At 38.3% G+C, this 24,127-nt stretch overlaps 1 protein-coding gene across 22 annotated transcripts in view; it reads right to left on the minus strand.

Moving 5' to 3' along the window:
• KDM4C (lysine demethylase 4C) overlaps positions 1–24,127 on the minus strand; it is a 507,226-nt gene that overhangs the window by 217,010 nt on the left and 266,089 nt on the right. For 21 of the 22 annotated variants that reach the window (XR_004277510.1, XR_004277509.1, XR_004277512.1 and 18 more), the window contains 3 exons: positions 8,613–8,806; positions 5,331–5,569; positions 2,964–3,265 (listed from right to left, as the gene is read on the minus strand). Coding sequence is in view for 17 of the 22 variants with exons in the window: in XM_032308077.1 (XP_032163968.1) it covers positions 2,964–3,265; positions 5,331–5,569; positions 8,613–8,806 (735 nt within the window). In the remaining 5 variants the exon portion in view is untranslated. Of the gene's footprint in view, positions 1–2,963; positions 3,266–5,330; positions 5,570–8,612; positions 8,807–24,127 lie in introns of those variants that run through there. The other variant, XR_004277514.1, reaches the window with a different exon arrangement.

Raw genomic sequence — 24,127 nt, forward strand, 5'->3', positions numbered from 1 at the left:
ACATTACTGTCATCTTGAAAGCACTTAAATTTTATAAAGAATTTTTTGTCTTGTTCTCTCCAAGCACTATTTTCCTTTCAAAGGTATAGGAGAAGGCCGTCCACACCCTGACATCTTTGGATAGAATCTACTTACAAGTTTACTTGCCCAGGCACTCAAAAAACAAACAAACAAACAAACAAACAAAAACCCCAGACTTTAAGGGGGTAGGTATTCAGAGAAAGTGTTTGAAACTAATGGGTTTGCATCAACAATTGACTAGGAAAGAAAAGAGTTTCAGAAATGTACCTGTAAACGGAAGAAGCAGTGGCTGGAAGTAGAGAAATTCCACTGGCTTCTGACACCAAAACAGGATTATGAGAAAATATGTGACAACATTTTAATCAAAGCTGGGAGTAAGGAAAGGATGTCAAAATAATACAAGGCACACCTGGGTGACTCAGTCAGTTAAGTGTCTTGTTCTTGACTGCAGGTCAGGTCATGATCTCAGGGTCATGGGTTCGAGCCCCATATCAGGCTCTGTACTGGGCATGGAACTTGCTTAAGATTCTCTCTCTCCCTCTCCCACTACCCCTCCAAAAAAATAATATAGGATGGGACATATTTGTGGTTTATACTAGCTAAAAATTAATATGAAATACTTATCAAGTCCTCACTTTGTGCCACATTGTTGTAAGAACTGAGCTACAGCAGGAAAAACTACACCAGGTCTCAGCTTTCAAGGAATGTGCATTATAGAGGAGGAAGGCACAGACAATAAACAACTAAATGTTCACTAGTTATGTTCACTAGGTACTATTAAGAAATATGCAATAGGGGCACCTAAATGACGCAGTCAGTTAAGCCTCCAACTCTGGGTTTCAGCTCAAGTCATGATCTCAGGGTTGTGAGACTGAGCCCTGCATTGGGCTCTGTGCTCAGCATGGAGTCTGCTTGAAATTCTCTTTCCCTCTCCCTCTGCCCCTCCCACTCATGCATGTGTACTCTCTGTTTCTCAAATAAATAAATAAATCAGGTTGTTTGGGAGGAAAAAAGGAAATACGCAAGAAAGAAAAAAAAGGACAGAACAAAGGAACAGAAAGAGATGGGAGGGAGCTATTTTACATGGGGTCATCAGAGAAGGCCTTTCTGACAAGGAGACATTTTAGTGGAATCTTGAGTGCCCTGAGGGAACTCTGTGGACTCAGAGGACCATCTAGACAGCAGGAACAGCATGTAAGGTGTGAACATACTCAGTGTATTCCAGGAAGAGTATGGAACCCAGTTATAGACAGATAGACAGATACTGTTCAAAAGTAACATATTTCTTGGAAAGACTGACTAAAGCTGACTGCTGCAAGCATATACACAGCATTATGCTTAGTACTAAGAAACACTGGTCAAAACCATATAAGAACAAAATGGGTCTGTACTGCTTAGAATGGCTGCCTGACACTATGCTGTGAGAAAAGAATATCACACAGTTGATTCTGAGAAGGAGCAAATCAAGTCACTCAGGCCTTAACAGCGGTGTTTGCTTTCCAATGCAGGCAGTCTTTGTTCAGTAAAATGATAAGGATAACGGTTAAAGGCACGGAGGGTAGAATCACCTCCATTGAAAACAAGGATATAGAAAAGTTACTTTCAGTTCCACTCTAAAGAATATGAGTAAACTTAATATAAACAGGCATTTGACTCATTCACCATTCCACAAAGAATCACAGTATCTACTCAGCTGCGTTTAATCCCTATGTGAAGTTAAGTTTTAAATTTTGCTTATTATTATGTGAATACTATTTTCAAATTTCCCTTAGCAACCATTTCAAATAAATTAGACCATATTTTTCTATTTCTCTTATGTTTTTCATAAATATTTAATAGTTCACTAGGATATACAATCATGCATAAGACTGTAAAAGTTATTGAGTCAAATTAGCAAATTATATTTTATTTTATGTTTTAAAACTACTATGAACTGACTATTCCAAGCTGATTTCCTTATCTAATCTCCCTTGTTACTCAAAGATGTGAAAATGCCTGCAGTGACACAAAATGAGCAAGAGCAGTAAGAAGTGGGTCTGTTCGGTGGCTAGCTCAATTTATCACCTCCAACAACTGATACTCTCCTTATTTGTGCCCTGGAGATACTTCATCAAGTTGTATAGGTCAACACAGGGTAATGAATTCTGACAACCACTACACACAACTGGAGCTTGTCTGGTCCATTCATAATCTTAAGATTAAAGCAACAGTTTATACTGAAAGCATATACTATAAATGCATAAGAACATATGAGACATATTTATAGTTTCTCTATAAATGCAAAGAGTTAGAATGGGGTACCTGGCAATCAAGAGAAGTCTTGAGTTTTCTGAAAGGCAAAAGGCCTGTTTCTGGCAGTGGGTGGGGCCAGAAAGGTCAACCTGGTCCTAGAATCAGAGCCCAAGAGGAGACAAGGGAAAGCCATGACCAGCTGAGTTAAAATAGAGGTTGTGGGAAGCCCGGGACCCAGAGGTTTAACTGATGGCAGGAAGAGGTCGGAGTTCTGCAGGTGAACCTTTTCTGGTATGGTTAATATTACAGGTAACAGAACGATTCTGTAATAGATGTCAGTATCATTATGAAATCCTACTATAGTTTTCCAAGAAGGTACTATTGCGGGAAAATGGGGACACAAAATTTTTCTGTATTATTTCTTACAACTGCAATGGACCCATAATTATCTCAAAGTTCAATTTTAGAAAAAGTTAAAGAAAATTCAACTATAGCATGGAGCCAAAAATTTCATGCTCCCTGAATTTTCACCATGTGAACCAGAGTTCACAAAAGGCTTACCTCCCAGTCATCGAAGGAAATATGATTAAGACCTGTTAATGGGAAATGTTATTTCTACCCTAAAGCAAGATTTCAATGCACAGCATGTTTTCTCCAGAAAGTACTCTCACTACACAATAAATACAGTAAAAACAAACATTGCTACATACACCAGGGACTTTGAGGCCACTGGAGACGGCTAGGACTTCCCCAGGTTCAAGGCCATTCCTATGGCTCTCCACATCACTCTCTTCTCCCTCTGTCAACACACTGTTACTCTCTGCCACTGAAGAACACGACTCAGGTGACTTTGGCCATGGAAGCTTGGGTGAGTCTGATTCCTTAGATGTCAGATTGCCACTAGATATAGAATCATCAGCTTCACTGGGATTTGAAGGTAGAATTACACCATAGGCTTGGTCATCCTTAGTTTTTATTTCCTCTGTTACAGATGTGCTTAAGCAACTGTTTCCTGAGGAGTCAAACAAAAGACTGTTAGTAAATCTTACACTGCATTACTACTCAACAATAATTCTCAACTAAATTTTTGTTTTTCAACTTCTCCTCTAAACTCTCACAGACATGAATGGGAACAGTTACCATAGCATCAGGAAGCCTTCATATTTATTAGTTTGGCAAAAGAATATACTTACCGACAAAATTAGAGCTTAAAAAAGGTTACACTTTGACCAATGTCAAAAGCCAATGCAATAATAATTACCCAAAGCAATAGCAATTTGAAATCTTTCTAAAAATAGGAATTATATTCCAGTACATGATGCTAAGAGCTGCTACTAATAAAACATTCCAGCTCAGAGGATCTATGGAAAAAACACATGTAAGGCTGTGTTAGATCCAAATAAAAAGTATGTCATACACTAAACCTGTATTGCATGCTGATGGAAAATAAAGGGAAAGGTTATCATGAGCTCATCTCTTCCACTGCCATCTCTATTCACTCTTCTCTCTCCCTTACAAACATTCATAGGCATCATTTCACCATAATATATTGGCTTTGATGCTAAACGCGCCCAAGTTTTGTACCTAAGTGTTCTGCAAGGTCTCAAACCCTGGACATCAAATACAAGGAATCATGTATCAATAGAACTAATAAAACTGGGTGCCATTGTCCTCAACCACCCAGTAATCTATCAAGTAGTTAAATAAATCCAATGTAATTAAAAACTATGGTAAGGGACTATTAAAAAAAATCCAGGGTTGCCTGAGTCAGTTAAGCATCTGCCTTCAGCTCAGGCAGTGATCCTGGGGTCCTGAGATGGAGGCCACAGCGAGCTCCCTGCTATGTACAGTTTAACTGTGTTCTTTGCATTGCTTGCTATTCCTTTCTCTACCTTCCCCATTCTTGCAATTTTCTATCCATTCATCACAAATTAATTCAGATATCACCTAGTCCATGAAACCTTGCCCAGGACAGCCTCTGGACTGTTTGGAGTTTTTTCCTTGGTATATCAGTAATACCCTGGAACATCTCTATTATGGTACTTACCACACTGGATTGTAACTGTATGTTTGCCTAGCTCTCCAATAAAGTATGAAGTCACTAAAAGAAAGTCTATTATTTAAACTCTATTTAAACACAGATATCTCAAGAGCAAACAGTAATGAAAGTGAAGACATAGGAGAGAATCAAATTAGGACTATGAAAAGGACTTTTTCTTTTACTCTAAGTGGAATAAGAGTAAGAAGAAGGTAGGGACAAGACCTCACCTACATCTTTTAAAAGGATCACTCTGCCATATGGAGAAGTGACTAGCATGGGTGAGTAGGGTAGACCCTGAAAAAACAGAAAAGAAGCAATTTCTGCCAACAGTTCAGTCAGAGATAAAAGTACCTTGAACAAGGAGGAACCAGGGGTAGATGGCCAGATTTGGGGGAGTCCCACAGTTGAAAGACAAACTGAATGAGCAGTATGAGAAATTACCAATAAGCTCAATTAGTAAAAGGACAAAAACTCTGACAAATATTAAAGAGGTAAAACATTACAGCAATTTCAGAGACACATACTATAAAAAGGAAGAAAGCAAACTAGTTGAGACTTACAGGTTATGCCTTTAGTACAGAGAAACAGCAAGGGAACTATACATACCATTTCACAAAACTGAATGATTATTATTATTCTTTTTTAAAACCTTTATCTTTATTTTCTTCTTAAAATTAAGTTGAAAGCTAAGAATCTGCAAAGCATTATCTACAATTGGTTTTTACTGTTCCATGTGAATTTAACAGAAGCTTTCCAAAAATGTATTGTATATTATAAATTGAGTTGTACCCCTCCCCCAAAGTTTTCATTTTAGAATATTTTTTTTTATTAAACCAAATAGGCACTGCTGGCTGTCTCCTAATTCCATCACACATAATTGATGCTCCTGACTTTTACAACATTCACTTGGCCTCCTTACTGTTACTTCATAGCTTTAGATGCCTTACTGGTAAAGCTATGTGAAAAGGTAAGATACATGTCATAGAACACAGAGTGAAGACATCAGCTTACATGTGAAACATAGTCAGTTTCTCACCTGGGAGTTTGACATTATCTGATGAATTCTGATCTAGCTGCTTTCTGCTAGGAGAAGCCTCTTCCTCTGAAGGTAGTTCTGTGTTCCCCATCTTCACTGCTTTTTCTGGTTTTCCATTGACCTTGAGACCTTCTGGGTCTGGGTCAGGGGTAAGGCCCTCTGCCGCATCAACTGCAGGTGACACTTCTTCATTTCCCTCATTCTTAAGCCTCTTAGAGTGAGAACCACTGCACTGGAAACTTAACAAGAGAAGCTGTGGTCAGAGCAGGACATTTGCAATTATAAATGTTATTTTCACTTACCGAAAGTAGTGAAAAAACTGATAGCTTTCTAATTATTATGCAAAAATAATCTTCACAATTAATAAATTAAATCTGAAATTGAAATCTCAGCAGTTTCAATAACAATTTACTAAAAATTAAAATTAAAACAACTGTAAGTAACTGATTATTAAATATTATTGGGGAATATTGCTAAAATTTTATAACAGTATTAAAAGAAGTCTGAAAATAAAAAAGTGAAAAATTATGACATGGGGATAATAAAGTCATAAATGTTTTTTAGGTAATAAAGAAAGGAAAAGGAAAAGAGATTTCCATAAGCTGTTGTTAAAGTCTATGTATATTACTTACATTCTAAGTTTCATTTAATTTTGAGTATGCATGAAAATCATCAAAATTAAATGCCAAATCATTATTAGCTAAAGGAATTAGAAGAGGAGACAGGCTAACTAATTGTATTTAACATCTTATATCTACTTCTTGTTTTCAGAGTAAACACTATTTTAATTTTTTTCTTAGTATTTTTCAGGAGGTCACTTGATGGCTTTGTCATAGATGCCTTCTGTATAACACACAACATTTCCAACACTTTCATTTAAGAATTACAAATAAAATCTAAGCAACGTGTATTTCCATGTCCAAACACACACACACACACACACACACACACACCCCCAAAACCTGTTCACTACAGGAAGTCAGGGAAGGTAGGTTTCTGAGGTGAAGGTGGTAGCCAAGGATAACCTATGTAAATTAGCTTTGGCTGCTATTGGCAGTACTACTATCATCATCACCATTATTGCTTGGCCAGGTGGGAAATCTTCACATTATAAATAGCATAGCACATGTAAAATAAGATGGCTGATTTCTCTTCGAGATTTCAATGAATCATTCACTTCATTACATTTCCTAGATAGGGTATTACTTAAGAGAGATCAACAAATGCCATGATCAAGTCACAAGCCTGGGCATAATCAACGAGCCCCTTAACATGAGGCCATCTAACTGAATGAGCAAAGTCCATTGATTATTTTAATCTACTAAAAGGCATTTCAAGTCTGTTCAATGTCATAGATCTATGTTCTCTGTCAACACTAAAGGGTCACTGTTTTTAGTAACTAGGAGACCAGATCATGCACCTAAATAAAGTATTGTATTTTCTGTCCATTAAAGAACAATTCTCAAGATGTTCTATTGGTATTTCTTCTGGACTCAGATTGTCTAATGCCTCCTCACCTTTTTGGCATTGACTCTCTAATCAGTATTTCCCTAACTTTTTTTAAATACAACCAACCCGTTATAAGTTACACATTTTAGATAGTGATACAACGCACTCATACACATATGTTCACACATCAGGAATTAATACTCGCCCTTACCACAGAAAAGAAATGCAATACTTTTTACTCTATTTTGCATCCTAATTTTAAAATGTTGTAACTAGCCTACTGAATTTATTTGAAAACTAACAGTTTGAAAATCACTGCTGTAAACTATAGGGTAAAATAAGAACACCTGAGTTTTAGTTCTGTTACTAATTCCACGCCTCAGGTATTTATTTCTCTTATAAAATGCAGAAGCGTGACTCCATGTTCTTAAGTTTCCTCCACTCACTACCATTTAAAGATAGCAGAATATAAATGTCAGAATAAGAAAATAAGCATCAGAAGTATGGCCAAAGATTTAAAATCACACTGCTATTTAGTTAATGGCCAAAAAACCCCAAAAACAAAAACTAGAAATAAGATATTGACCCAAACACAGGGGATTAAATACATGCAGGCATTGAGTATTATGTTGTACGAAATCATTTAATTACATGAAGAACACTCACAAAACCGGTCATCAAAGGGTTAACAGAGCATAGCCCAGTTTTGGAAAAGTATATTATGTAATATAATAAGCACATATGTAAAGGGTATCCACCAAATTTTAACACTGGATGGTGATGTTATAAGTGATTTGGGATTCCTTCACTATTCTTTTCCTTATTTTACAAATATTCTCCAGTGCCAAATATTAGTTTTATAATATGAAAGAAAAACAATGAGTAATATTGGAGAATAAACGTGTAATATAAACCTGGAAAATATAAGAGCCTAAAAACTTTGCCTAAGGACCTGAGAGGAACATAACACATGCTCCATCAATGAGTTTTTTTTTTTAAAGATTTTATTTATTTATTTGACAGAGAAAGATCACAAGTAGGCAGAGAGGCAAGCAGAGAGAGAGGGGGAAGCAGGCTCCCTGCCGAGCAGAGAGCCCCATGTGGGACTCGATGCCAGGACCCTGAGATCATGACCTGAGCCGAAGGCAGAGGCTTTACCCACTGAGCTACCCAGGCGCCCCATCAATGGGTTTTAAAATAGGAAGATGCCCACAGATGACCTAAAAACTTCTGAAATGGCTCTGGCCACAAAAATGGAATATAGAATAAAGTTCACATGGACAACCATGTTAAACAAATACCACCTGCTCTGCTTTACACCTTGTAAAAGAATAAAACCAAGTGTATAAATTGTAGCCAAATATAGGTATCCTGATGAGTAAAATATCTTGAGTGAAGAATGAAGAAATGAAGAAAACAACTAAAGTCAGAAAATCAGTAGCTAAATGAAAAGGTTCGACATCAAGTTATTGAAGTTTATAAAAATATGGAGATGAATACAGAGCACTAATTCAACCTTAATGTACATTAGTAAGGGGTCTAGGAGGTCCCAGGACTGTTCTTTTTGGCATGTATAGCATGTCAGGGATATTCTCAAGCACATTATATATCCCTTCCTATATTTTACTTATTATACTTCTTAAGAATTATAAATTATAATTTATATAATTATAAGAATTATAAATACTTTGCCTCAGTTTTTTTCAGTAAGATATTAAGTAAATTTATGATGATAAACAGGAGAAAGCAAATGAATAGTTTCTGAGAACATCACATTCAATGACCCATTTTATTGAGTAGGTACAAGTGGGATGGGGGGGAAGAAATCATTACCTCCTAGATGCTTTTCTTACTTTCCTCCTCCTCTGAAGCCATGCTTTTACTTCAGGTGTGGATTCTGGAGTAGGCTTTGTGTGATCAATGGTGTATATATCCTTTCCTTGCTTCCAAAGCTGGTATCTGTCTGGCTGAAATTTCCTCACAAAGATATCCATTGAGATTTTCACCATGTCTTTCCTGCAGGTGCACTGAAACAACAGGGTTGGTGTGCTTTAAACATTGTACTGGCTACATAAGGTCAGACTAAGTTATACTTTGAATGTACCATACATGAATACTCACTACAAACTTGAGGATAATGTTTTACATTTTCAATATAAATTGCAGCAAGTGATAAATTCAATTTTTTTCTGAACAGAGGTGACAACCTATACTTTCACATTTACAAATGATAAAATGCAGTGTATGGTTCAATGAGAACTTACTGCAAAAACAACTAAAAGGAAAGCACACTTTATATATATATATATATATTTTATATATTTTATTGTTTATTTGAGAGAGAGACATTAAGAGAGAGCATGAGTGAGGAGGAGGTCAGAGGGAGAAGCAGATTCCCCATGGAGCTGGGAGCCCAAAGTGGGACTCGATCCCAGGACTCCAGGATCATGACCTGAGCTGAAGGCAGTCACTTAACCAACTGAGCCACCCAGGCACCAGGAAAGCACACTTTTGTAAGATTGCCTGGGGCAGAAGAATTATCTTCTCATCATGAATATGGACCAAATGCTGAAAGGCCCATAAAACTGAAAACCTGGATTACAATGAATAAAAATAGCCAATGTATGTTTGTTTAGAAAAATTCAACCAATAGATTGAGATAAATTTTAATCACATGTATTTTAATCACATGTATGTTTATTAATAAATATACTCTCCCAGATTAATCAATAATTAGAGCAAATGACTGGCTTCTCTTCTATGTCCTACCCATAAGACCCCCACCATCATCACTTTAAATATGTAACTAAGAAGAAATAGTGTTAAGGCGAAAAGTTCAAAGAAAAGATTATTTTAAATCTACTAGGACTTTGATTATCATGAATACATAGTCAGCAGTTCCACCTTATAAAACAAGTTTCCTATAAAGACTTCAACAGGTTAAATTGTGTCTAGGCCAACATTCCATTAACAGGGCAGTTATCATGCAAACAATCCCTAACACACCTAAGGACAGACTGGTTGACTTAACAACAGCCTTGAAACAATAAGTCTCTCAATATGTTGGTGATAAGATTATCATCTCCATCTAAATTAATTTCAAAGCTTAATAATCTCCAAACTGTATTATCTATCCCTAGAGTTCAAATCTTGACAGGTATAATGTTTTAAAAGTTCAGAAAACACCTTATACTCAACATGCCTAAAATAACTTCTTCAACTGCAAACAAACATTGTTATGATATCATGATTCTTCCATTCTTCTACATTCATAGTCAATATTTCCCAATCCCTCCCTTCTCGTCTACTCCTAAAAATTCTGTCTGTCGTCACCAATAAGAAGTCCTTCCTTTAAAATGTCTCCTGCATGAAGTCCTTATACCAGGATCCTTCCATCTTCACTTTCAGACACTGAACTCTAGCATAACAAAGCAAACTCACTTCTCTATCTGCAGTCACTCCTAGCACCAATTCATCTTTACAGCTGTCACTTTAATCCTCCTCAAATATCTTATAACCTTTCCTGAATTCAATAAGCTGTAATCTATGCTGCTCTGCTATTAGAATAAAATCTAGACCCCTGAGTCCAGCATTCAAGGGATCCAAGATTTGACTCTACCAGTGAGATTTCCGAGTTTCTCTCCCATTACCACTCCTTTTCAACCCAAGGAGCATAATCACCAGAAGCCAAATGTGCAGATGCTTCCTTAACTCAGTACTTCTGCTTCTACCACAATGCCTTCCTGATCACTGTTCTATTATTACAAGAAAAAAAAATTATCTTAAACACTGTAAATTGTACCAACTATTCCTCTGAATTCAGTACTGTTTATCTACAGCTCTGCTTTCTATTATAAGTTAAGTATAGAAAAGGTTCTACAACATCTTGCTATAATTATCTTGGCCTATAAATACGGAAAAGGGAAATGTGAGAAATTTTAGCATATTTTGGTTTAAGATGCAATCTTTCCCCTAAAGGAAGAAACAGAAACTGGATTCATCAGCAGAAACTTTCCTATTTCCTAAAGTGTTACCAATATTTGCTTCATGAAGAAAAATAAGGGAGTGAACAATATTGACACAATTAGTTTCTTTGGCAAGGGAGAATTTTGTCATACCTATCTTACTTTCCCATTCCCCCCTCACAGAAGTCAGATTTTGTGAACATGCAGCAAGATCTACCACTCATTTGACTGCTTGACTCACTACAAAGGATTAAGTTCTATCTCCAAATTAAAATACTCAGAAAGAAAGAGACAAAAATATCCAAAATAATGCAAGGAACAACATCAGAGTCAAAAATAGTAAAATTCAGCAGCACAGAAAAATATACTTTTTTTTTTTTTAAAGAAATCTAGTCTTGTTAGTATTGAAAAATAGTAACACTCATCTAAACCCTTCAGGAAGTTAAATGAGGTCATTTTAAGAGAATGCACTACATAAATTTGTTAGTAAGAAAGAATGACATTAACAATCCCATTTGGAAATTAAGAAACTTTCAGACTACATACTAATACAAAGAGCAATAATAAGCAATAGATAATACTTTTTGAGCAAACTATTTGTGATATCAAGTCAAAATACTAAAAAGAATGGCTATTCTTGCTGCTCCTTTTAAGAACATACACATATGGGTTAAAAATGCTAAGCCCAGGGGAGGAGTCAAGATGGCGGAGAAGTAGCAGGCTGAGACTGCTTCAGCTAGCCGGAGATCAGCTAGATAGCTTATCTAAAGATTGCAAACACCTGAAAATCCATCGGCAGATCGAAGAGAAGAAGAACAGCAATTCTGGAAACAGAAAAACAACCACTTTCTGAAAGGTAGGACCGGCGGAGAAGTGAATCCAAAGCGACGGGAAGATAGACCCCGGGGGGAGGGGCCGGCTCCCGGCAAGCGGCGGAGCAACGGCGCACAAAATCAGGACTTTTAAAAGTCTGTTCCGCTGAGGGACATCGCTCCAGAGGCTAAAACGGGGCGAAGCCCACGCGGGGTCAGCGTGGCCTCAGGTCCCGCAGGGTCACAGAAGGATCAGGGGTGTCTGAGTGTCGCAGACCTTGCGGGTATTGGAACGGGAAAGCCGGCTACAGAGACAGCCGACAGTAAGCTCGCAGCTCGGTGTTACCTTGAATTGGTCGCAGGCTCGGAGAGCTCGGAGCGCGGCCAGAGGTCAGGCAGACGGGGGTAACTGGGCGCTGTTCTCTGAGGGCGCACTGAGGAGTGCGGCCCTGGGCTCTCGGCTCCTCCGGGCCGGAGACCAGGAGGCCGCCATTTGTATTCCCGTCCTCTGGAACTCTACGGAAAGCGCTCAGGGAACAAAAGCTCCTGAAAGCAAACCCGAGCGGATTACTCACCCCGGCCCCGGGTAAGGGCGGTGTAATTCCGCCTGGGGCAAAGACACTTGAGAATCACTACAACAGGCCCCTCCCCCAGAAGATCAACAAGAAATCCAGCGGAGACCAAGTTCACCTACCAAGGAGTGCGGTTTCAATACCAAGGAGAGCAGCAGAATTCCAGAGGAGGAGAAAGCCAAGCACGGAACTCATGGCTTTTTCCCTGTGATTTTTTTTTAGTCTTGCAGTTAATTTAATTTTTTTCTTTTTCATTTTTTGTTTTTTTTTTTTTTTCTCGCCTTCGGGTAAATTTTTTTTTTTTTAACTGTTACCTTTTTCTTTTTTAACGATTTTTTACTAGTTTATCTAATATATATATTTTTTAATTTTAACATTTTTTTTAGGTGTTTTCCTTTTTTTTTTAATTCTTTTCTTTTCTTTTTTTTTTTTTTTTCTTTTTTCTTTTTTTTTCTTTCTTCCTTTTTGAACCTCTTTTTATCCCCTTTCTCCCCCCTCACGATTTTGGATCTCTTCTAATTTGGTTAAAGCATTTTTTCCTGGGGTTGTTGCCACCCTTTTAGTATTTTACTTGCCCCTTCATATACTCTTATCTGGACAAAATGACAAGACGGAAAAATTCAACACAAAAAAAAGAACAAGAGGCAGTACCGAAGGCTAGGGACCTAATCAATACAGACATTGGTAATATGTCAGATCTAGAGTTCAGAATGACAATTCTCAAGGTTCTAGCCGGGCTCGAAAAAGGCATGGAAGATATTAGAGAAACCCTCTCGAGAGATATAAAAGCCCTTTCTGGAGAAATAAAAGAACTAAAATCTAACCAAGTTGAAATCAAAAAAGCTATTAATGAAGTGCAATCAAAAATGGAGGCTCTCACTGCTAGGATAAATGAGGCAGAAGAAAGAATTAGTGATATAGAAGACCAAATGACAGAGAATAAAGAAGCTGAGCAAAAGAGGGACAAACAGCTACTGGACCACGAGGGGAGAATTCGAGAGATAAGTGACACCATAAGACGAAACAACATTAGAATAATTGGGATTCCAGAAGAAGAAGAAAGAGAGAGGGGAGCAGAAGGTATACTGGAGAGAATTATTGGGGAGAATTTCCCCAATATGGCAAAGGGAACGAGCATCAAAATTCAGGAGGTTCAGAGAACGCCCCTCAAAATCAATAGGAATAGGCCCACACCCCGTCACCTAATAGTAAAATTTACAAGTCTCAGTGACAAAGAAAAAATACTGAAAGCAGCCCGGGAAAAGAAGTCTGTAACATACAATGGTAAAAATATTAGATTGGCAGCTGACTTATCCACAGAGACCTGGCAGGCCAGAAAGAGCTGGCATGATATTTTCAGAGCACTAAACGAGAAAAACATGCAACCAAGAATACTATATCCAGCTAGGCTATCATTGAAAATAGAAGGAGAGATTAAAAGCTTCCAGGACAAACAAAAACTGAAAGAATTTGCAAATACCAAACCAGCTCTACAGGAAATATTGAAAGGGGTCCTCTAAGCAAAGAGAGAGCCTACAAGTGGTAGATCAGAAAGGAACAGAGACCATATACAGTAACAGTCACCTTACAGGCAATACAATGGCACTAAATTCATATCTCTCAATAGTTACCCTGAATGTGAATGGGCTAAATGCCCCTGTCAAAAGACACAGGGTATCAGAATGGATAAAAAAACAAAACCCATCTATATGTTGCCTCCAAGAAACTCATTTTAAGCCCGAAGACACCTCCAGATTTAAAGTGACGGGGTGGAAAAGAATTTACCATGCTAATGGACATCAGAAGAAAGCAGGAGTGGCAATCCTTATATCAGATCAATTAGATTTTAAGCCAAAGACTATAATAAGAGATGAGGAAGGACACTATATCATACTCAAAGGGTCTGTCCAACAAGAAGATTTAACAATTTTAAATATCTATGCCCCCAACGTGGGAGCAGCCAACTATATAAACCAATTAATAACAAAATCAAAGAAACACATCAACAATAATACAATAATAGTAGGGGACTTTAACACTCCACTCACTGAAATGGACAGATCATCCAAGCAAAAGATCAGCAAGGAAATAAAGGCCTTAAACGACACACTGGACCAGATGGACATCACAGATATATTCAGAATATTTCATCCCAAAGCAACAAAATACACATTCTTCTCTAGTGCACATGGAACATTCTCCAGAATAGATCACATCCTCGGTCCTAAATCAGGACTCAACCGGTATCAAAAGATTGGGATCATTCCCTGCATATTTTCAGACCACAATGCTCTAAAGCTAGAACTCAACCACAAAAGGAAGTTTGGAAAGAACCCAAATACATGGAGACTAAACAGCATCCTTCTAAAGAATGAATGGGTCAACCGGGAAATTAAAGAAGAATTGAAAAAAATCATGGAAACAAATGATAATGAAAATACAACGGTTCAAAATCTGTGGGACACAACAAAGGCAGTCCTGAGAGGAAAATATATAGCGGTACAAGCCTTTCTCAAGAAACAAGAAAGGTCTCAGGTACACAACCTAACCCTACACCTAAAGGAGCTGGAGAAAGAACAAGAAAGAAACCCTAAGCCCAGCAGGAGAAGAGAAATCATAAAGATCAGAGCAGAAATCAATGAAATAGAAACCAAAAAAACAATAGAACAAATCAACGAAACTAGGAGCTGGTTCTTTGAAAGAATTAATAAAATTGATAAACCCCTGGCCCGACTTATCAAAAAGAAAAGAGAAAGGACCCAAATAAATAAAATCATGAATGAAAGAGGAGAGATCACAACTAACACCAAAGAAATACAAACTATTATAAGAACATACTATGAGCATCTCTACGCCAATAAATTTGACAATCTGGAAGAAATGGATGCATTCCTAGAAACATATAAACTACCACAACTGAACCAGGAAGAAATAGAAAGCCTGAACAGACCCATAACCAGTAAGGAGATTGAAACAGTCATTAAAAATCTCCAAACAAACAAAAGCCCAGGGCCAGACAGCTTCCCGGGGGAATTCTACCAAACATTTAAAGAAGAACTAATTCCTATTCTCCTGAAACTGTTCCAAAAAATAGAAATGGAAGGAAAACTTCCAAACTCATTTTATGAGGCCAGCATCACCTTGATCCCAAAACCAGACAAGGATCCCACCAAAAAAGAGAGCTATAGACCGATATCCTTGATGAACACAGATGCGAAAATACTCAACAAAATACTAGCCAATAGGATTCAACAGTACATTAAAAAGATTATTCACCACGACCAAGTGGGATTTATTCCAGGGCTGCAAGGTTGGTTCAACATCCGCAAATCAGTCAATGTGATACAACACATCAATAAAAGAAAGAACAAGAACCATATGATACTCTCAATAGATGCTGAAAAAGCATTTGACAAAGTACAGCATCCCTTCCTGATCAAAACTCTTCAAAGTGTAGGGATAGAGGGCACATACCTCAATATCATCAAAGCCATCTATGAAAAACCCACCGCAAATATCATTCTCAATGGAGGAAAACTGAAAGCTTTTCCGCTAAGGTCAGGAACACGGCAGGGATGTCCATTATCACCACTGCTATTCAACATAGTATTAGAGGTCCTAGCCTCAGCAATCAGACAACAAAAGGAAATTAAAGGCATCCAAATCGGCAAAGAAGAAGTCAAATTATCACTCTTCGCAGATGATATGATACTATATGTGGAAAACCCAAAAGACTCCACTCCAAAACTGCTAGAACTTGTACAGGAATTCAGTAAAGTGTCAGGATATAAAATCAATGCACAGAAATCAGTTGCATTTCTCTACACCAACAGCAAGACAGAAGAAAGAGAAATTAAGGAGTCAATCCCATTTACAATTGCACCCAAAACCATAAGATACCTAGGAATAAACCTAACCAAAGAGACACAGAATCTATACTCAGAAAACTATAAAGTACTCATGAAAGAAATTGAGGAAGACACAAAGAAATGGAAAAATGTTCCATGCTCCTGGATTGGAAGAATAAATATTGTGAAAATGTCTATGCTACCTAAAGCAATCTACACATTTAATGCAATTCCTATCAAAGTACCATCCATCTTTTTCAAAGAAATGGAACAAATAATGCTAAAATTTATATGGAACCAGAAAAGACCTCGAATAGCCAAAGGGATATTGAAAAAGAAAGCCAACGTTGGTGGCATCACAATTCCGGACTTCAAGCTCTATTACAAAGCTGTCGTCATCAAGACAGCATGGTACTGGCACAAAAACAGACACATAGATCAATGGAACAGAATAGAGAGCCCAGAAATAGACCCTCAACTCTATGGTCAACTAATCTTCGACAAAGCAGGAAAGAATGTCCAATGGCAAATAGACAGCCTCTTCAATAAATGGTGCTGGGAAAATTGGACAGCCACATGCAGAAAAATGAAATTGGACCATTTCCTTACACCACACACGAAAATAGACTCAAAATGGATGAAGGACCTCAATGTGCGAAAGGAATCCATCAAAATCCTTGAGGAGAACACAGGCAGCAACCTCTTTGACCTCAACCGCAGCAACATCTTCCTAGGAACAACGCAAAAGGCAAGGGAAGCAAGGGCAAAAATGAACTATTGGGATTTCATCAAGATCAAAAGCTTTTGCACAGCAAAGGAAACAGTTAACAAAATCAAAAGACAACTGACAGAATGGGAGAAGATATTTGCAAATGACATATCAGATAAAGGACTAGTGTCCAGAATCTATAAAGAACTTAGCAAACTCAACACCCAAAGAACAAATAATCCAATCAAGAAATGGGCAGAGGACATGAACAGACATTTCTGCAAAGAAGACATCCAGATGGCCAACAGACACATGAAAAAGTGCTCCATATCACTCGGCATCAGGGAAATACAAATCAAAACCACAATGAGATATCACCTCACACCAGTCAGAATGGCTAAATAAACAAGTCAGGAAATGACAGATGCTGGCGAGGATGCGGAGAAAGGGGAACCCTCCTACACTGTTGGTGGGAATGCAAGCTGGTGCAGCCACTCTGGAAAACAGCATGGAGGTTCCTCAAAATGTTGAAAATAGAACTGCCCTATGACCCAGCAATTGCACTATTGGGTATTTACCCTAAGGATACAAACGTAGTGATCCAAAGGGGCACATGCACCCGAATGTTTATAGCAGCAATGTCCACAATAGCCAAACTATGGAAAGAACCTAGATGTCCATCAACAGATGAATGGATCAAGAAGATGTGGTATATATACACAATGGAATACTATGCAGCCATCAAAAGAAATGAAATCTTGCCATTTGCGACAACATGGATGGAACTAGAGCGTATCATGCTTAGCGAAATAAGTCAAGCAGAGAAAGACAACTATCATATGATCTCCTTGATATGAGGAAGTGGTGATGCAACATGGGGGCTTAAGTGGGTAGGAGAAGAATAAATGAAACAAGATGGGATTGGGAGGGAGACAAACCATAAGTGACTTTTAATCTCACAAAACAAACTGAGGGTTGCTGGGGGGAGGGGGTTTGGGTGAAGGGGGTGGGATTATGGACATTGGGGAGGGTATGTGCTTTGGTGAGTGCTGTGAAGTGTGTAAACCTGGTGATTCACAGACCTGTACCCCTGGGGATAGAGTATTATGCCTCCATCAGAAAGGATGAATACCCAACTTTTGTAGCAACATGGACGGACTGGAAGAGATTATGCTGAGTGAAATAAGTCAAGCAGAGAGAGTCAATTATCATATGGTTTCACTTATTTGTGGAGCATAACAAATAGCATGGAGGACATGGGGACTTAGAGTGGAGAAGGGAGTTGGGGTAAATTGGAAGGGGAGGTGAACCATGAGAGACTATGGACTCTGAAAAACAATCTGAGGGTTTTGAAGGGACGGGGGGTGGGAGGTTGGGGTACCAGGTGGTGGGTATTATAGAGGGCACAGATTGCATGGAGCACGGGGTGTGATGCAAAAATAATGAATACTGTTATGCTGGAAATAAAAAATAAAAAAAATAAAAAAATAAAATAAATAAATAAATAAATAAATAAAATAAAATACAAAAAAAAAAAAAAAATGCTAAGCCCAAATTTAAAGAGAATTTTCAGGAGTCTGTATGCATTGAATTCTTCCATATTTCACTACCCTAAGACTTACTATATAGAATCACGATTATATGTTCCTATCTCGCAGGAAGTCAAATTCATGCTATTATTGATACTGAAAACCATCAATCTACTTTAAAGATGAAAATGCTTTAAAAATTAGCAACTTTCTAAGACAGAAAATACTAAATTAGTTGTCTCAATTGCAAAACTGGAATTTTCACATAACCACAATAAATGATTAATAAAATAAGAAATTAATACTAAAACACCCAAACCGAGGTATTACTTTTAACATATTTTCTTCATGACACACAGGATGGTTAATTAATTATGAAAAAAATACTTTCATGTGCAAATATCTGATAAGGAAGGCTTTGAAGGTATGAAAAAATGTGTGAAATGATTCTGCTTTTCATTCTATTTATTAATAATTAAATGATAAGTAGGAAGGAACTAAGTAAAGAATGCCTTAAAATAAGACAAGTCTAGTAGCAACTTGATGGTGGCTGTCACGGTTATTATGAGGGTTTTACAGGTTGAATTGTGACCCCCTCAAAAGGTATGGTGCTGTGCTCACCCCAAGTATATCAGAATGTGACTTGTTAATGCAGAAGTAATGACTTAAGGTCATACCAGATTAAGGTGGGCTTTAATCCAAAAGGATTGATATCCATATCAGAAAAGAAGAGACAAAGACACACAAGGGAGAAGGCCAGATGAAGACAGATGCACAGATAGGAGAAATATGTCTATAAGGCAAAGACCACCAAGGACCAACTTCCACTACCAGGAAAAGGCAGGGAAGGACTGCAAAGGGAAGAAAGTCTTATTGGCACCTTGATTTTGGATTTCCAGCATCCATTACCATGAGACAATACACTTCTGTTATTTTAAACCATCCAGTTTGTGGTCCTTTGTTACAGCAGTTCTCAGAAATGAATATAACCTTAGAAAACTAATAAATGTTTGGTATTGTCAAGTGCATTACTGCTATAACAAATACCTTAAAAATTTGGAAGTGGTTCTGGATAAGAAAAGAGTAAAGAAACCTTCTGTGATCATAAACAATACATACATAATCATGAACAGAATGTCACTAGACATGTGAACTTTGCTAAAGTGTTTTGTTAAAAAGGTGTTTTTGCCAAGATCTTGGATGATAATGAGGAACATGGTATTGAAAACTGGAAGGAAGGTGATCCTTGTGACAAAGTAGCAGAACTGGGTTCTTCTGCTGGGTGGCAGAAGAAAGTGATGAGCTTGAATATGTAGTTGAAGATATGTCCAAGGAAAGTATGGAAAGTGCAGGCTATTTTCTTTGTTATTTATCATAAAATAGGAGGGAAGAAATAAACTGATGAAGGAAATGCTAAGCAAAAAGGAAAATTTCAGCCTATCCATTTAAGTGTGCTCTGCAGACTGGGCCAATGGTTTGGTGGGACAAACATCTGCTAAGGAGATTTGACATGTGAATCAGGGATGAACTCAACCATACCAGCAGAAGCCAGAACTCAGGATGTAGTTATCCTGGAAAGAAATATGGAGGACCTTCCTGTCTGATGGCTTGCATAGCCATGATTGCACAGAAAGCCAACACATTTTTTGAGATCTTTATACTGGCAAAATGCTGCTAGCTTGGATGGAAAGGGATAAACACACAAAATAAAATGAAGGAAGAAAGACTCCAAGGGCAAAGTTACAGTAAAGAGAACTGAGCCAGGGGAGACAAGATCGTGGGGAACTAGAAGGAGGCACCGTTTCAACCTGTACCTAAAGTGAGCTGATTACCTACCAAAGAACTCTGATCAACCATGAATCAGCCTGAGATCAGGATTATACACGTCTGGATCTCTATAGGGGCAGAAGACACCAGTGGGCAGGTAAAGCGGAGTGGGAACATCGGACTGATATTGGAAGATAAACAAAAGGGGGAGGGAGCCACCAGAAGCCACCCATTGGAAAGTAATACCCCAATAAAAGAGTACCCTGTGACTGGGGACCAGCATTAACTTGGAGTCTGGTTGAAAGCACTCAAAAAGAGCAGGATCGTGGGGGGGAAATTGTGGGAATTGAGGCAGTTAGGGACAGGGGCTTTAGGCCCCAGATCAAGGAGAGACACCCCTGGCACTGAGTCAGAGAAAGTGCAGCGAAGAAACCAGGTCTTGGTCCCTGAGCCGCCAGCATGCCTGAGAGCACCTGGGTGGTGGCTCCCATGAGGGGCTGGGAGCCTCACCAGCCTGCAGAATCACAGCCTTTTTGCACTCTCCACGCATGCTCTGCGCCCTGCTATAGAGTCTGAGTCGCGCCCCACACCCTCCCCTGAGAGAGGTGTGTGCAGGCACCAGCCCAGTGCTTTTGGACCTGGAAAGACCAGGCACTCCCAGCCCTGGCCAGCGGGAAAATCTCAGTGTGTGATCACTGCTTGGGACCTCTATGGTGGACTGGAGCTGCCCAGACAGCTGCTGCTGTCGTGGTTTTGGGTACAAGCAGGAGTTCCTGTATCCCCAGGGGCTGTGACTGGAAACGTGCTCTGCCAGTGGCCAAGGGGGAATTTATGTGCTCTGGAGCACCAAGAGGAGAACAGATGAGGCTTCTCTCTGAGAGGGAGGTCGGGGTGCAGTTTGCTTTCCTCTAAACTCCAAAAACCATCAAAAGCTGTCAAGGTAAAAGAAAACAAACCAAAAAACCTCCAGAGAACAAAAGCCTGAAAAACTTGTCTCCTCAGAGACCACCCCCTTGAGGAGGGTGAGAGGACTTAACTCCAAAACACTGAAAACCCACACAGCAGGCCCCTCCCCCAGAAAGCCATGGTGGGGGGGGCGGGGGTTGGGAACAAGAGAACAAGCAGCACTACTTCATAGATACAACTTTTATTTTTAATTCGTTCCCACTATTCTGGTTCATTTTTTTTTATAGATAATATTCAACCTATTTACCACCACAGTGAGATGTCCAGTACATCAAATTCCATAATAACCTTTTAACCTGCACTATTTGATACATATACTGGTGTTTTTCTTTTGCTTTTCTATTTTTTAATTTTTTAAATTTTAGTTTAGTTTGGTTTATTCTTTTTTTATTTAAATTTTTTAATATTCATATAGAGTTAAACTTCAAGGTAATCCCCTTTCCCCAATTAATGCGACCCCTAAGGGTAAACCAATTTTTAATCCCCCTTTATTTTAGGAAAGTTGACTCCTTTAACAAAGATATCAAGATACATCCAGGAAGAATAAAAATAACCTTCCTCGCCCACACTGAGAATTTATAACCACTCTCCCATCTTTTTCTTCCTCCAGTGTTTGTGTATTTGTGTTTGTCCTGGTAGTATATAAATCTTATACTTGGGGTTCTTTTTGATGAGGTTCTTTTCTTGTTTTGCTTTTATATATATATATATTTTTTTTTCTCTTCTCATCTACTTTTATCAGTTTTTTTATTTGACTGTTTTTGTTTGCATACTTCATAAATCTTACCTTGGGGCCGATTTGGGCTGGGCCTTCTTTTCTATTTATCTTTCTTTTTTTTCCTTTCTCTCTCTCTCTCTCTCTCTCTTTTCTTTTCTCTCTTTCTTTTTTCTTTCGTTTGGATGGGGACTCTTGATTGCTCAGAAGCATTCCAGGGTGCACCTTGACTGCACCATGGTCGATACATTCAGCTACATCCATTCAGCCATCTCTCACCAAAATGACTAGGAGGAGGAATTCCAACAGAAGAAAAATTCAGAGGATGGGCATTCTGCAACAAAGCTAATGGCTATCGACATAAACAATATGTCGGAAAGAGAATTCAGGCTAACAATTATCCAGGCAATAGCTAAGTTGGAGAAAGCCATGGATGACAAAATGGAATTGATTAGGGCAGAACTGAAAACCACCAGGGAAGATGTTCACAATGTTCTCAAGGAGTACCCATCTAATCTAAATTCTCTAAAAGACAGAAGATAGAATCAGTGATCTGGAGGACAAACAGATAGAGAGAAAGGATCAGAAGGAAGCCTGGAACAAATAGCTTAGAAGCCACAAAAACAAAATTAGGGAAATAAATGATACCATGAAATGTTCCAATGTCAGAATTATTGGAATCCCTGAAGGGGAGGATAAAGAAAAAAGTCTAGAAGATATAGTGGAACAAATTCTCCATGAAAATTTTCCCAATCTTGTGAATGGAACCAGCGTTCATGTACTAGAGGCAGAACGGTCTCCTCCTAAGATTATAGAATCTCAAAAGTCCTCGAGACACCTGATAGTAAGAATGAGGAATCATAATTGTAGACAGGCTTTCTTGAAAGCAGCTAGGACAAAGAAGGTCCTTACATACAGAGGTAAGCCCATCAGAATAACGTCAGACCTGTCCACAGAAAACTGGCAAGCCAGAAAGGGCTAGATATATTCAGGGCACTAAATGCGAAGAACATGCAGCCAAGAATACTTTGTCCAGCAAGAATGACATTCAAAATGGATGGAGAGATAGAGTTTCCAAGACCAGCAAGACTGGAAAGAGTATGTGACCACCAAGCCGACACTGCAGGAAATATTAAGGCGGGGTTCTATGAAAGAGGGAAAGTCCTAAGAATATCATTGAACAGAAATATGGAGACAGTCTACAGAAAGAAAGACTTCAAAGGTAACACAATGTCAATAAAAACATATCTATCAATAATCACTCTCAATGTGAATGGCCTAAATGTGCCCATAAAATGACACAGGGTTGCAGACTGGATAAAACGACAGGACCCATCTATATGTTGTCTACAAGAGACCCATTCTGAACCTAAGGATACACCCAGACTGAAAATGAAGGGATGGAGAAGCATCTTTCATGCCAATGGGCCTCAAAAGAAAGCTGGAGTAGCAATTCTCATATCAGATAAAATAGATTTTAAACTAAAGACTGTAGTCAGAGATACAGAAGGACACTACATAATTTTTAAAGGGACTATCCAACAAGATTATCTAACAATTGTAAATATCTATGCCCCCAATATGGGAGCAGCCAATTACATAAGAAATCTATTAATCAAGATAAAGAGTCATATTCATATGAATACATTAATAGTAGGAGACCTTAACACGCCTCTCTCAGTAATACACAGATCATCCAAGCATAAAATCAATAAAGAAACAAGAGCATTGAATGACACATTGGACCAGATGGACCTCATAGATATATACAGAACATTCCACCCTAAAACAACAAAATACTCATTCTTCTCAAATGCACATGGAACCTTCTCAAGAATAGACCACATACTGGGTCACAAATCAGGACTCATCTGACACCAAAAGACTGAGATTATTCCCTGCATATTCTCAGATCACAAGGCTTAGAAACTGGAGCTCAATCGCAAGGAAAAGTTTGGAAGGAACTCAAACACCTGCAATCTAAAGACCACCTTGCTTAAGAATGCTTGGATCAACCAGGAGATCAAAGAAGAACTTAAGCAATTCATGGAAACCAATGAGAATGAAGACACTTTGGTCCAAAACCTATCGGATACAGCAAAGGCAGTCCAAAGGGGGAAATACTTAGCCATCCAAGCCTCCCTCAAATACACCAGCTGTCTCTACACCTTAAAGAGCTGGAGAATCAACAACAAATCAAACAAACTCCACACATAAATAGGGAAATAATCAAGAACAGAGCAGAGATCAATGAGATAGAAACTAGAGATACAGTAGAGCCTATCAATGAAACTAGAAAATGGTTTTTTAAAAGAATCAATAAGATCAATAAACTACTGGCCACACTAATCCAAAAGAAAAGAGAGAAAGCTCGTATTAATAAAATTATCAATGAAAAGGGAGAGATCACAACTAACACCAAGGAAATAGAAACAATCATCAGAAGCTATTATCAACAGTTATAT

The sequence above is a fragment of the Mustela erminea genome, chromosome 12, assembly GCF_009829155.1.
Source record: "Mustela erminea isolate mMusErm1 chromosome 12, mMusErm1.Pri, whole genome shotgun sequence".
Taxonomy (NCBI): Eukaryota; Metazoa; Chordata; class Mammalia; order Carnivora; family Mustelidae; genus Mustela; species Mustela erminea.